This window comes from Notechis scutatus, chromosome 6 (assembly GCF_049901735.1).
Source record: "Notechis scutatus isolate UNSWTSFEM ecotype Mainland chromosome 6, rNotScu1.2, whole genome shotgun sequence".
NCBI lineage: Eukaryota > Metazoa > Chordata > Lepidosauria > Squamata > Elapidae > Notechis > Notechis scutatus.
The window spans coordinates 69306462-69319572 of NC_142014.1; the positions used below are offsets into that span (position 1 = coordinate 69306462).

Consider the following 13111-nt stretch of genomic DNA (forward strand, 5'->3'; position numbering starts at 1 on the left):
CCCCTCTGTTCCCGTCACCAGGAGGCCAGGCCGCTCGCGTGGCCTCCCCCTCAACCTTCCTGGGCTCCCCCTTCGTCGTTGCTTCCCCGGCGACTCCCTCCTCTCTCCCGACCGGCGCCATGGCGATGAGGCAGACCCCTCTGACGTGCTCCGGCCACACGCGGCCCGTGGTGGACCTGGCCTTCAGCGGCATCACCCCCTACGGCTATTTCCTCATCAGCGCCTGCAAGGGTGAGCCTGGAAGGGGGGGGGCGCGCCTCGGCCTTTGGCCCGGAGCCCCTTTGCGGGGATCGCTTCCTCTCCGGTCCTCCCCCAACCCTCCACGGAACTCACCCAAGCCTGATCGGGGCTGCTTTCCTTGCTAGGATCGAGGCACTTTGCTTTGGGCACCGGCAGGAATTCTCGGCCTGAGCCCGCATGGGGCTACACCCCAAAAAGTGCTTTTTCCAAAAAAAAAAGGGCAACTGGCCTTTTCTCTCTTACCACCCCCCACCCCCCAACAATCTCCTTTGCAAACGTTTCCCTTCTCATCCACTTCTCCAGTGGAAGAAGCTCCTTGGATGAGAAGGGAAACGTTCTCAAAGGAAGAAGGGGACAAAAACCCCAACAAAATCCAGTTGCTTTTTTTGGGGGGGGAGGGGGGGAGAAAAAAACACCTTTGGGACCATCCTGGGTTGGATGATGGAGAATCCCACTAGACATATGGGGCTATATAGTCTTTATGGGGTCAGTTTAATAATCAGTGTGGATGGTGAACTACAAATAAGTCCTCGACTTAACAACAGTTCATTTAGTGGCTCTTCAAAGTTGCACCAGCACTAAAAGTCTATGGAGATTCTCAGTCCTCTAGGTCATGGTGGTCCCAAAGGTACTTTTTCCTAAGAGGCAACTGGACTTTCTGGTTTTTCTTTGAAGATGTTCCACTTCTCATCCAAGAAGCTTCTTCAGCTCTGACTGGATGATGGGGAATGGAAGGATTTATACTCCTTGCAGACAGCTGGTCATTTGCATTCTTTTAGAGGCACATTGAAGCACTTGGAGGTTTACCTGTATCCTCAGGGTCACCTGAGTAGTGCAAATGGGTGTGGAGCCTTCTTGGAACTGTTGAACGGACTGTGTTGTAGACTGGAGATAGGTGATGTCTAAAATATATTGGTTCTGTTTGTCTATTTGCCAAAAGTGGTTGTGTGGCTATGCAATAAGCAGACAAGCTCCCATATGCTGAAATTCTTGGATCATAGCTGAAAAAAAAAATGACCCAAGGCAGTTTTTGTAAGACTTGGCCAAACATTAGAATTCCTTATTTATCTATGTGGGACTTTATACTACTGGTAGTCCTCGACTTAACAACTATTCATTTAGTTAATGGCACTGAAAAAAAGTGACTTACGACTGATCCACACATGTTACAACCATCGTTGCATCCCTACAGTCACATGTTCAAAATTCTGGTGCTTGGCAATTGGAAAATATGACGGTTGCAGGATCACCGGATCACCATTGCGACCCTCCCAGACAGCTTCCAATAAGCAAAGTCAGTAAGGGAAGCCAGTTTTGTTTCATGACCACACAATTCACTTACACAATGATTCACATAGCAAGTGTGGCAAAAAGGTCATAAATTCAGGCGCAACTCATTTAATTGCCTTGCTTAGTAACAAAAATTTTGGCTCCAACAGGGGTTTTTAGTCAAGGATTGCCTGGTTGCTCTGTATCCTCTTTCTGAATTTACAAATACCTGTAAACAAATATATGCTGTGTAATTGAGATTGTCTTATTTTTTTTCCCCCTCCCCAGATGGCAAACCTATGCTTCGACAGGGCGACACAGGGGACTGGATTGGAACATTTCTTGGTCACAAGGGAGCAGTCTGGGGAGCCACGTTGAATAACGATGCCACTAAAGCAGCTACAGCCGCTGCAGATTTTACTGCGTAAGTGAGAGTTGTTCGATAAGGAAATACTTGCATCAACTTTAAGCTTTTATCAGGTCTCAAATCATTAAGTCAAATAGTAGCTAGATAGCTTACAATTTAGGGCAGGGGTCTCCAACCTTGGCCACTTTAAGATTTGGGGACTTCAACTCCCAGAGTTCCTCAGCCAGCAAAGTTGGCTAAGGAACTCTGGGAGTTGAAGTCCCCAAGTCTTAAAGTGGCCAAGGTTGGAGACCCCTGATTTAGGGTAAAGGAAGTCTGTATCTGGAGCTTTCTGAAAATACCATGTTATAGAGTCTTTTTTTTTTTTTTTGTTTCAGCAAACTCTGGGATGGTGTTTCAGGAGATGAACTCCTCACGTTGGCTCACAAGCATATTGTCAAATCAGTGGACTTCACTCAGGTAAAATATAGTTTTGTCTGTCTTGATTTTCAAGATTTTGAATCTGCCTTTGCTTTTCTGAAGATAGCATATCACCTTTTTTACTAATTTTTTTTAACTAATAAGATTTTAAAAGGTTCGGCATATAACCAACTTTCTTAATAAATGACAATGCTAATTTTCTCTTCTAGGACAGCAATTACTTGTTGACAGGTGGACAAGATAAATTGTTACGTATCTATGATTTAAACAAGCCAGAGGCAGGTGAGATTTTTTAAAAAAATTCCTATGAATCAGTAAAATGAATACCAGAAGTTGCAAATATTTCTGTGCTAATTTGAAGGCCCAGCAAACTGACTTTTTCAACCTGGTTTTAATATTTTTTTTATTTGTAATGGCCAGAATACTTGAGAGTTGGGGTGTCAAACAAACAAATAAGAAAACTGTGATTAAGAAAAACCACAGATTCAGACAAAATGCATGTGAAGTCTTCAGTTCACCCCCCCCAAAAAAAAAAAAAAAATCAGAAAAGGACAAACTGTCTATGGAGATTCTCAGTCATCCAGGTCCTGTTTGTCCCAAAGATGCTTTTTCAAGAAAAAAACTAGACTTTCTTTGTTTTTCCTTGAAGACATTTAGCATCTCATCCAAAAAGCTTCTCCAGTTTATAACACAGTCCTTTCAGCACTTCCAAGAAGGCTCCACACCCATTTGCACTACTCAGGTGACCCTGAGGACATAGATAAACCTCCAAGTGCTTCAATGTCTCTGTCATGCCCCTGGTGGAGACTGACTCTGAGGGAGAGGAGGAACAGCTGACAGGGAGTGGAAGTGTGGCTCTGGAGGTTGTGGAGGAGGCTGGGGAAGGGCAGAGGCCGGCTGAGCAGTCAGAGGACAACCCAGGCCCATCCCCTATCCATCCTAGGGCACGCAGGGAGGAGAGGATAAGGGAGAGACGTGGTCTACTCAGAAGGAGAGGGCCTTGATCCTCTTCTTGGGCTGCAGCTGTGACAACTGTATAAGAGGATGGACATGCATACTGGCAAGTGCTGGAAACAAAGCGTGGAAATATCTCTAGTTTATTGTTCCTCTCTGAGTTTGGCGTCCTTCCCAGTGTGTGTTCTGTTATCTGGACGTCCTCCAGCCCTTATCTTGCCTGGTTTGTGTTGCTTTTTTCCTCCTCCTTGTAACTCTGTGGGAGTTTTTTGTCTTCAGTCAAAGATATTTGGAGCTTGGATGCAAAGTGAAGGAATAAAAGGGGCTTCACCTGTTTTTTTGTGACTGTTTATTTTGTATCCCACCCTGGGTCATCACAGTCTCTCTAAAAGAAGGCAAATGTCCAGCTGTCTGCAAGGAATATAAATCCTTCCATTCCTAACCATCCAGTCAGAGCTGAAGAAGCTTCTTGGATGAGAAGTGAAAGGTCTTCAAAGAAAAACAAGGAAGTCCAGTTGCCTCTTGAAAAAAGCACCTTTGGGAAAGGACAGAATATGATCCTGAACTTCATTGCAACCCCGCCCCCCAAACTTTGAACAGCTAATTTTGTTAATGTTGTAAATAAATTGGATTGCCTTTTTTATCATAATATTAGTGGGATCTTAGGATAGGAGTCTATGGCCCCACTCAGTAGAATAGGCAAGGGAGGGAATGAAAATGGCAGAACGGGCTTATAAGCAGGGTAAATGTGTGTAGTCACCTAAGGAGGATTTTTTAAGCCCAAAGCTAACAAATGAATTTAGCCCCACGAAGTTCTGTTTTTCTTGTATCTTTCACTGTATTGCATGGGAATATCCCAAAATATCAGAACCTGCGCTGTCCGCTCTAATATACAATAATGACTTCCGTTATTTTTATTTGTTAATCACGAATATAAATGACAACCTCAGTGAAATGTATGAAAAGAGCTTTTCATTTTAAATACAAAATATCTCCTTTTCAGATCCTGAGGTGGTCAGTGGTCACACGTCTGGTATTAAAAAGGCTCTGTGGAGCAGTGACGATAAGCAGATCCTTTCAGCAGATGATAAAACCGTCAGGTGAGAAGCAATCGGTCCCTCTTCCCTTAGTGCTATATGAGAGATGGGTGGTGGAGACGTCCGGTTATCATCTTCACTGTAAAACTACGTTTTGAATTTGAGCATACATGCTTGGCTTTCCGTACATGGGGCTTTACCATGCAAGTCAATGTCTTTCACTATAGGTAGTCCTGGACTTACGATTGTAATCGGGGCCGGAATTACGTCGTAAGTCGTGGTGGTCCATTTTATGCAATTGTGTCTGATTTCACGACCTTCGTTGCAGCAGTTGAATCAGTGAATCTATTTAATTCAGTGACTCTTCTTTGCTGGAAACCAGAAGTAAACACTGGCAAAAAAAACCCACCACCCTCCAAAAGTCACGATCATGTGACCACAGGATGCCCCAAATAGCTGTAAATGTGAGCTGCTTGCCAAGCATCCAAAAGATGACATGACTAGGAGGGGCGCGGGGGGGCAAATGGGGAGGGGGCTGTGGGACTTCCAGAAACGGGTCCTAAGGAGTTCTGGGGAGATGCATTGTAACTTGAACTGGTTGCTAAGCAATCAGTCTTTAAGTGGGGGCTACCTATGCTGTGATTCAGGTTCAATTTGATATCTTCATGCCCTGTACCACAAAGTGAATTTATTACTAACTAGCTGGATACCCACGCTTCGCTACGAAACTATGTAGTCGGGCTTAGTTTTAGGGGAAGAAAATAAGGGGGGGAAAATTCTGCCTCTGCCTACCAGCATCCATCGGTATTCATGTGGCTAGCGTCCTCTCAGTGTGTGAGAGAGTTGAGGGCTGTTTGGAAACTGAAACTGTATTTGCTGTGTGAGCAAGAAGGAGACAGCAAGGAGCCTAGGCGTGGCTTAGCTCAATTGTTCTGTAATAAAGCTGCTTGGTGCTCTGAAACTGAAACTCCTCTGCTTGTGCTTTCCATTTGGAGCAGATTTCTTTTCAGGCGGGGAGGGGGAGTAGAACTTCTTAGCATCAGAGCGTGTTAATAATAATATAGGAAGTACTAATGCTCTGATGGTCTCTTCGAAAAATCCTTTCTTAGTGAGCACCTAGATGCCAAGAGGAACAATAAATGCCAAATTTCAAGTTTGTAGGCTTTTACGGTTCTGGAGATTTTGTGATGATGCGTGAGTGGTATTTCACTTTTATATATATAGATAATGAACCTTTCTCAGCCCCGCCTCAAATTTCCTCATGGCTGGCACGTATTACACCTTGTATACCTCCAGGTGTACCCAGCAGAAGACCCTGTAGCACCGAACCAGCCTACCATTATCAGACCAACTGAGCCCTCCTTGTTAGATTAACCTTTTTATTTGGATTCCGGTATCCCCTTAGTGGGAGCCAAGAGCAAAAGAGTGTCTGGGAGTCAAGAAGAGTTGCATACAGCATTTAATTTTAAGAAGCAGGGTACTTGCACATGTTCAATCTGGAATTTGTTTTCTTTAGAACAGCTGATCTCAGCTCTTTTCATTTTCCTTTCTTAATTTGCTCCCAAATTGTATTCCTCTTATCTAATTTTAAGAAGCGAGTTGTACCATGTTGTGGTTTTACTGGTTGGGAGACAAACAGTTCCTGATTTATTGCAGTGCTTCTCAATCTCAGGGCCTTTTAAGATATGTGTGGATTTCAACTCCCAGAATTCCAGCCAGCCATGCTTATAAGCAGAGAATTAGAGCTTTCACAAGTGATCACACAGTACAAATACATGTTTTTCTTTTTGTGTAACAGCAATGACAATTAAAAAAAAACACCACTTGATATGCCTGAACTATACTGTAAATAGATTGACAGATTATCGGATTGCAGTTATGAATTAATTAAATTTTACTCTTGTCTCTCCATTTCAGGCTCTGGGACAGAAATACACTGACAGAAGTGAAGGCAGTCAACGTTGCCATGTCAGTGAGTAGCATGGAATACGTGCGCGAAGGAGAGATAATAGTCATCACCTATGGCAGGACCATTGCCTTCCACAGTGCGGAAACGTATGTTTGTTTTTAACGTGTGTTTCATTCATTGGGACAAACAGACAAACTGGTCAAGCGTAGAATAACCTGTCAAGACCGTGTGCCTATCATGCCACCAGTCTAAATAATTTCTAGACTTAAATTAGTACATGTATTCAAACTGACTTGTTTTTGCTGAAAAAGAAAGAATGTCTAGTTGCTGCTGTGGAAGATATTAAAATGTATAAATAGGATTATAATACCGGTGAAGAACTAGCTGTGTGATTATATTTAAATGACCCTCAGAGCATTTTTTTTTTTTTGCTAAAAAAAGTTGGTTTCTTATTGCTGTAATAATTGTTTCCTGGCCTATGTAATAGTGGCACTCATCCTCCATTGTCTAGGCTACAGTGCAAAAGGAACTCTTTCATCACTGCCACTCCTGGCATTTTGCTGGTGTGTGTGTGTGTGTGTGTTTATCTGTATCTAAGGGGAAATCCCTGCATCTGATTGTAAATGATAACTATAATCTAAAATGTTTTTATGGCTGGTTCATATTTGCTTTTTGACCATAGAAGTTTTTCTTTCAAGGGCACCTTATTTTTACTGTGCAAAATATATATTACAAAAATGAAATCACAGTCCTCTACAAAATTGATCTCTTTTTGCTAACAAGCACTCAGCTTTCTGATAAGTGAGTTTCATTTAAATAAGAATCCCTCCTTATAGTGTTTTCCTCTATAATGTTGTAGTGTTTTGTTCAATATAGGATTTTCCTTTTTAACAATAATCGTGCTTTTTGTTTTCTCTCCATAGTCTGGAACAGATTAAATCATTTGAGGCACCTGCAACAATCAATTCTGCATCTCTCCATCCGGAGAAAGAATGTCTAGTTGCCGGTGGTGAAGATTTTAAACTTTATAAATATGATTATAATACTGGTGAAGAATTAGGTATGTGATACATTTAAATGAACTTCAGGGCATGTTTGGATGAATTTCATGGCTGTTAAAAAAACAACAGCCAGCTTAACTGCTAATTGTAAAAGTTTAAACTTCAATGTTTTGGGGGAATTAGCAAAGCAGTGATAACAATCCTAACTCATAATTATCCAGTTGGTACTGTACTCATATTTCATTCCACTGGGCCTTGAATTGTGGCTTTAAACAGATGATGATGTTTCTCCAACTGCACGTGTTTATATGTTATTGTGTTTAAGTCACTTTTGCATGGCTCATATTGCAGACTGATATATATGCGTGCATGTAGACCCAATTATAATTATCAGAATACTGTGTGCTCATGTATTTTTATGGGTGAGATAGAGAAGATAAAAGTAGACAAGAGTAAGACTCCTAATTCCTTTTTTCTTATAGCTAGCCAATAACTCAATTCTTTAAAAAAAAGTCACTCAATCTAGACTTCATCTTCAATATTCCAACACTATTGAGAGCTGAAGCAGTTGCAGTCAAGTATGCCATTTGGGGAAAGAATTTTCCTCCCAATGCTATTTGTTGCAAGAATTGGGTGCAATTAAAGGGGCAGAAATATTTTTTCTGTGGCAGGAAAGAGAAGGAAATTCAGTACTCCTGCCATTAGTTATGAAATGTTTGGGCAAGATTTCAGGAGAAGGGGTATTAATAGTTGTGGCAAAAATAGATTGAAAATGGTGCCTTAAAAAGCCAAAATGTATTCAGTAGTTGAAAGCTATTGGTAAAGCTGGATCTTGAGCTTGGAAAAAATTCAAAGGTCACGAGTACAGGTGTAATTAAGTTCATTTTGACTAGACTGGATCCATACTAATAATTCTTTCCCAGCCAATAAAATAGACACTTAGTAGCTCTAATACAGAAAGTTTTTATTTTATTTTATTTCAGATGGCTTTGGCCAAAGTTCTCTCTCTGTAGTTTTGCTGGAAAAATAGCAAATTTCCCTGTACTACTTCCATTGTCAGAGAATATTTATCACTCTTTAATTATTAATCCTTGGCCCTGTGTTTCTATGATCCATTGGGGCATAGAGGTAACGGATAATTTATTCATTAGAGTTACATCCCATTCTTTGTATATAGGAGGTCAGGGTGGCATATATGCTGCTCCATCCTCCTGTTTTTCCCTACAGCAGCAAACCCTCGAAAATAGGTTGGGCTGAGTGAGAATGACTAGCCCATATTTTTTCCTCAAGAATTTTTTTGTGGGCGGGGGCAAACTTCAACCTGGGTCTTCCTGCTCCGTGTCCAACATCTTAACCCACAACACTATACTGGCCATTTAGATCAGGGAAACATTGATATTGAATCTTGAGTTCCTCATCCTTGCAGTGAACCCTCAGTTATCGTCCCTGAACAAGGATATAAATAATGTTGAGGGTGAGCTGATATAGTTTTTGCCTTCGCTTTTAACAATAAAAAAGTCTTATCCACATAGTCCCTATCTGGTTGCTGCAGTACCCCCAAATCTCATCTCTTGAGGCCTCCTTAATGTTGCTTCACAAGAGAAGGCAGAATTTTTTGTTTGAAGCCCCATCGCAGGGCAAAGTTCTCTCTTTGTTGTTTCCTTAAAAGCTTGACCTGCATCCGTTCGCATCGGTTCTTCCCCTCGCCTTATTGATGCATTACAATTTCTTTGCAGAATCTTACAAGGGGCACTTTGGGCCGATCCATTGTGTCAGATTTAGCCCAGATGGAGAATTGTATGCCAGTGGCTCAGAGGACGGAACGCTGAGGCTGTGGCAGACGACAGTAGGGAAAACATATGGTCTCTGGAAATGTGTGATTCCTGGTAAGGAATGTCTTTTCTATTGGGACCGAAGCGTTCGCTAACTTGTTTGTTCTCTGATTTACGAGACAATTACTACAGAATTGTACTGAAGCAGAGGCAGTCTTGCGACTTAACGACTGTTCATTCCTTGACTGAAGTTTGCTTGTGAGAAAAAGTGACACAACCATTGGCATTGCTCTTAACATTCATATGATCAAAATTTGGGCACTTGTCCACTGGCACGTATTTATCATAGCCGCAGCATCCAGCTGCAGGGGTCACCTGGTTGCCAATTGCAACCTTCCCAGTTGGCTTTCGATAAGCAGAGTGAATGAGGGAAACTAGATTCGCCTAATGGCCATGCGGTTCACTTAACGACCGTGGCAAAAAGATCATAAAATTGGGCCCGACACACTTAACCAACTGCCGCATTCGGCAGCTGAAATTCTGGTCCCAAATGTAGCCGTAAGTCAAGGATTACTGTTCTGACCAAGGCTTTCCGAGACCGTAATTAAGCACACACTTAGTTAAAACAATTCTTGTTTTTATTTCAACGCTGGGATTTAAGTTCATTCCCAGCCTATAATGAGTCTCAAACAGTTCCTTGAGATAAGCACCCACCTTTCTTTCCTGTGAAGTGCTGCCAACAACAGAAGTGCCAAATGAACTATAAAAAAACCAACCAAGGTACAAAGTCCACACACAGCTTCAAGGATGAATCTGAACCGAACGAACGACTTTGCTTCCTATGAAGGTTTCTTCATCTTTCCCTGTCCTTTATACCTTATGGGAGGGGCAGTCACCTCCCAGCCTTACTCCTGAGTCGTCTCTTTTGTTTCAGCTGCTCTTGCCTTCTAGCAGCTCTGCGCGCACACACACTGGGAACAGGCTCCCCTTGTTCCTCTGCCTCGCTGCTGCCAGCCTCCGGAGGCAGCACCCCACTCCCAGATGGTCCTGGCCCCATCTCTGCATCGGACGCAGGACCCTCGTCCAAGTCCTCTCCAGATTCTCAGAATGGTCCCCGTTCTTCCCCACTGTCCGATTCTGCTGCCATCTGCAGAGGCTGCCGGTGAACCACAACAATTACCTGCATTTCTTTTGGCTTCACTGCTCAGTAATTCACCGTTACTTGATCAGATTGTATATCAGTAAAAGATTGGGCAGTGCGTTTTGATTAAAACTTGCCATTAAAATGCTAATCCTGTATTGTACCACTTCATCCGGCCCTGTTGGAGTTAGTGATGCTCCGTATGAAAGAAACAACCTAAAATCATCCTTTGAGAAGAGGCTATGTAGAAGTTTTCCATTGGGCATCAGGGATGGGGTAAACTGAAGGCTATTCAGAAGGAGGTAGATCTAACTGCCCCCTGAAATGGAAAACCTTTGCTTTTCTAAGGCCAGTAAATTGTAGCTGTTTCACGATACATATCTATGTAAGAGAGTAGATAGATCATCCCAGCTTAAACCAGGCAGACTTAACTGGGAGAAAAACATATGAAATAGCACTGGACAGTGTTTAGTGCCTGGCAGAATGCTGTCTGTTTTGTAAATATTTATAAAAGTGACAAGCTGAGTGACGTAAAGTTATGGTTTTGTGCTTTTCTGATTCTCTTTCTCCAGAAGAAGAAGGTGGAGAGCTGGCTAAGGCTAAAGTCAACCTTCCGGGAACTGCAGAAGAAGAATTAGGTAATGATCGAATGGTAGAATCTGACTACAATCAGAGGTTGACCTTTCGGTGTGTAGGATAATGTAACAAGAACTGAAGATCAGATGTAAGAGATGCCATATGAATCACATTAAATAGTGTTTCTCAAATTTGGAGTCATGCTCCCAGAATTCCCCTGGCAGTTAAAAGTCCAGCTGATGAAAACTGAGGATTCTCTGTGACAGTGTGATTATTTTTTATCTCGTTTACATTAAAATATTTTAACAGAGGTAGCCCTCTGCTTACAACAGTTCATTTAGTGACCGTTCAAATTACAACGGCACTGAAAAAAGTGACTGACGACCGTGTTTCACAGTTACAACCTTTCCAGAATTTCCATCATCACATGATCAAAATTCAGATGCTTGGCAATTGGTTCCTATTTTATGACCGCTAATGTGTTCCAAAGTCGTGTGATTTTCCCCTTTTGTGACCTTCCGACAAGCAAAGGGGAAGCCAGATTCACTTAACAACCAGGTTACTAACTTACCAGCTGCAGTGATTCACTTACCTGAGGCAGAAAGGTCGTAAAATGGGGCAAAATTCACTTAACTGTCTCACTTAATGACATAAATTTTGTGGCTTAACTGTGGTCATAAGTCGAGGACTGCTTGCAGCACCAATATTTTAACTGGCCTTTTTTTTAAAAAAAAATCTCACAATGTAGAGGAATTGTCTGGAAGATAATATTGCTTGGGCTGGGTGGTGTTGGCTGGATGAACACAAGAAAGACATTCACATTAGCCTACTGACCAAAAGGCCAACTGTGACCAGATGCTACTTCCGGGAGCAAACCGAGACTCTGTAGACTGGAATAGACCCTGTGTTATGGTGGAATACAGGAATAGCAATGCATATTTTTAAATTAACCTCTGCTAAAAATTAACGGAGGATTTTTCTTCTTTGTTCTTCCCTTACTCTCAACTTGGCAGAAGACCTTGGCTCTGAAAACACAGATTCCATCTATAGCACACCTCCTGAAGTTAAGGCTTGAGCGTCACGGCCGTTAAGGACAACACACGAACTCGTTGAGCTTCGATCCCAAAAAGAAAACAGAAAAAACGGAAAAACAAAACAAAAACCAAGAGCAGTCATATGCAACAGCCTCTCCTCAGGGTGCAAAGAGAACCGAAGGCTAAATAAGAGAGAGGCAGTAATTGATGAGAATGCATAGGAACAGGTTGTCAAGAAAGATGAATAGAGACACACACACACACAAAAAGTAACGGTTTGGCTGTCTTTGAAGCATTATTGCCTTTTGTTAAGTCTGAACATAACCAGGCGCCGAGATCCTGTTTTTTCTCCAGCGTTAAGATTAAGTCATTGTAGTGTTTTATTGAGGAGAAATGTAACGGTATCTTGGTTAGAGTGTGTTCTCTGAAAGTGGGGAAAGGCTAACGAAAGGCGGGGGTCATTTGGTTAAATAAAATATTTGTGGTTTAGGGTTGTTTTTTTTGCCCTCCCACTTTTATTGTACACTGCTTCTGTTTCCAGATCATCTAAATAAAATGCTCCTACGATGGCACTCCTAGAAAATGTTATAAAGCGTACCAGGTTAATTCATCTGTTTCTGAACAGTACTGAACAGCCTGGGGCTTTGTATTAAAATAAATAAGGGGGGGAGTAAGTTTGGGGGGTGTTTTTTGCACGATAGGTGGCCGAATGGCCTGCTGCTTGAAGCTTGCATGTTCTCCAGTAAAATTTCATAATTCAAAATTTATCTCTTAAAAAGATAACGTGGAGGAGCATCCCTGTATTAATTGCCTCTGGTCTAAATTGTTCATATATTATCTGAATTTACACTATGTAAAAACATATCTACTTAGCCATTGCATTTCTTCTGGACTTTTAAACGGAAGCAGCTAAGTATTTCTATATGATTTTTAATGGGTTTTTTTCCAAAAACAAACTGTATGTATACATCAAATAATTCATATGCTGCATAGGAATAAAATGGTGGTTTAAAGAGTCATCTATTAACCAGAGAATAAATATAAGGTCAGCCATTGACGTTTATAAATGGCAGCATGTGTTCAGAATATACAATATTATATCCAACATAAAAGGAATACAAGCCCTTTTAGAACAGCCTTGTCCATCCTCTTCTCTTTAGGTATCTGTTGAGTTGCAGTCAATTGTCTTACACCCATATCCATCAGCCATTTTGGCTGGTGATCTAAACAATGCAGTTCAGCAAATCTGGCAGGTTGAATGTTGAGGAACATTCTAACAGCGTTCTGCAGTACAAGGGGAGCCGAGTATTAAGATTAACTCTGACACACTGATTCTTTGGAGGTAGTAAAATACCTGAAACATTAATGCAGTTATGATGGATTTTAGGATG

The 13111-nt window shown here is 41.8% G+C and overlaps 1 protein-coding gene across 1 annotated transcript; it reads left to right on the forward strand.

The window, feature by feature from the left end:
• STRAP (serine/threonine kinase receptor associated protein) lies at nt 1-12739 on the forward strand. Its single transcript, XM_026678642.2, has 10 exons — nt 1-231; nt 1798-1933; nt 2254-2335; nt 2506-2578; nt 4254-4350; nt 6205-6342; nt 7120-7256; nt 8934-9083; nt 10683-10748; nt 11700-12739. Exons 1-10 carry the CDS (start codon nt 120-122, stop codon nt 11759-11761), a joined length of 1053 nt encoding a protein of 350 aa, XP_026534427.1. The 5' UTR covers nt 1-119; the 3' UTR covers nt 11762-12739.
• The last annotated feature ends 372 nt before the right edge of the window (nt 12740-13111 follow it).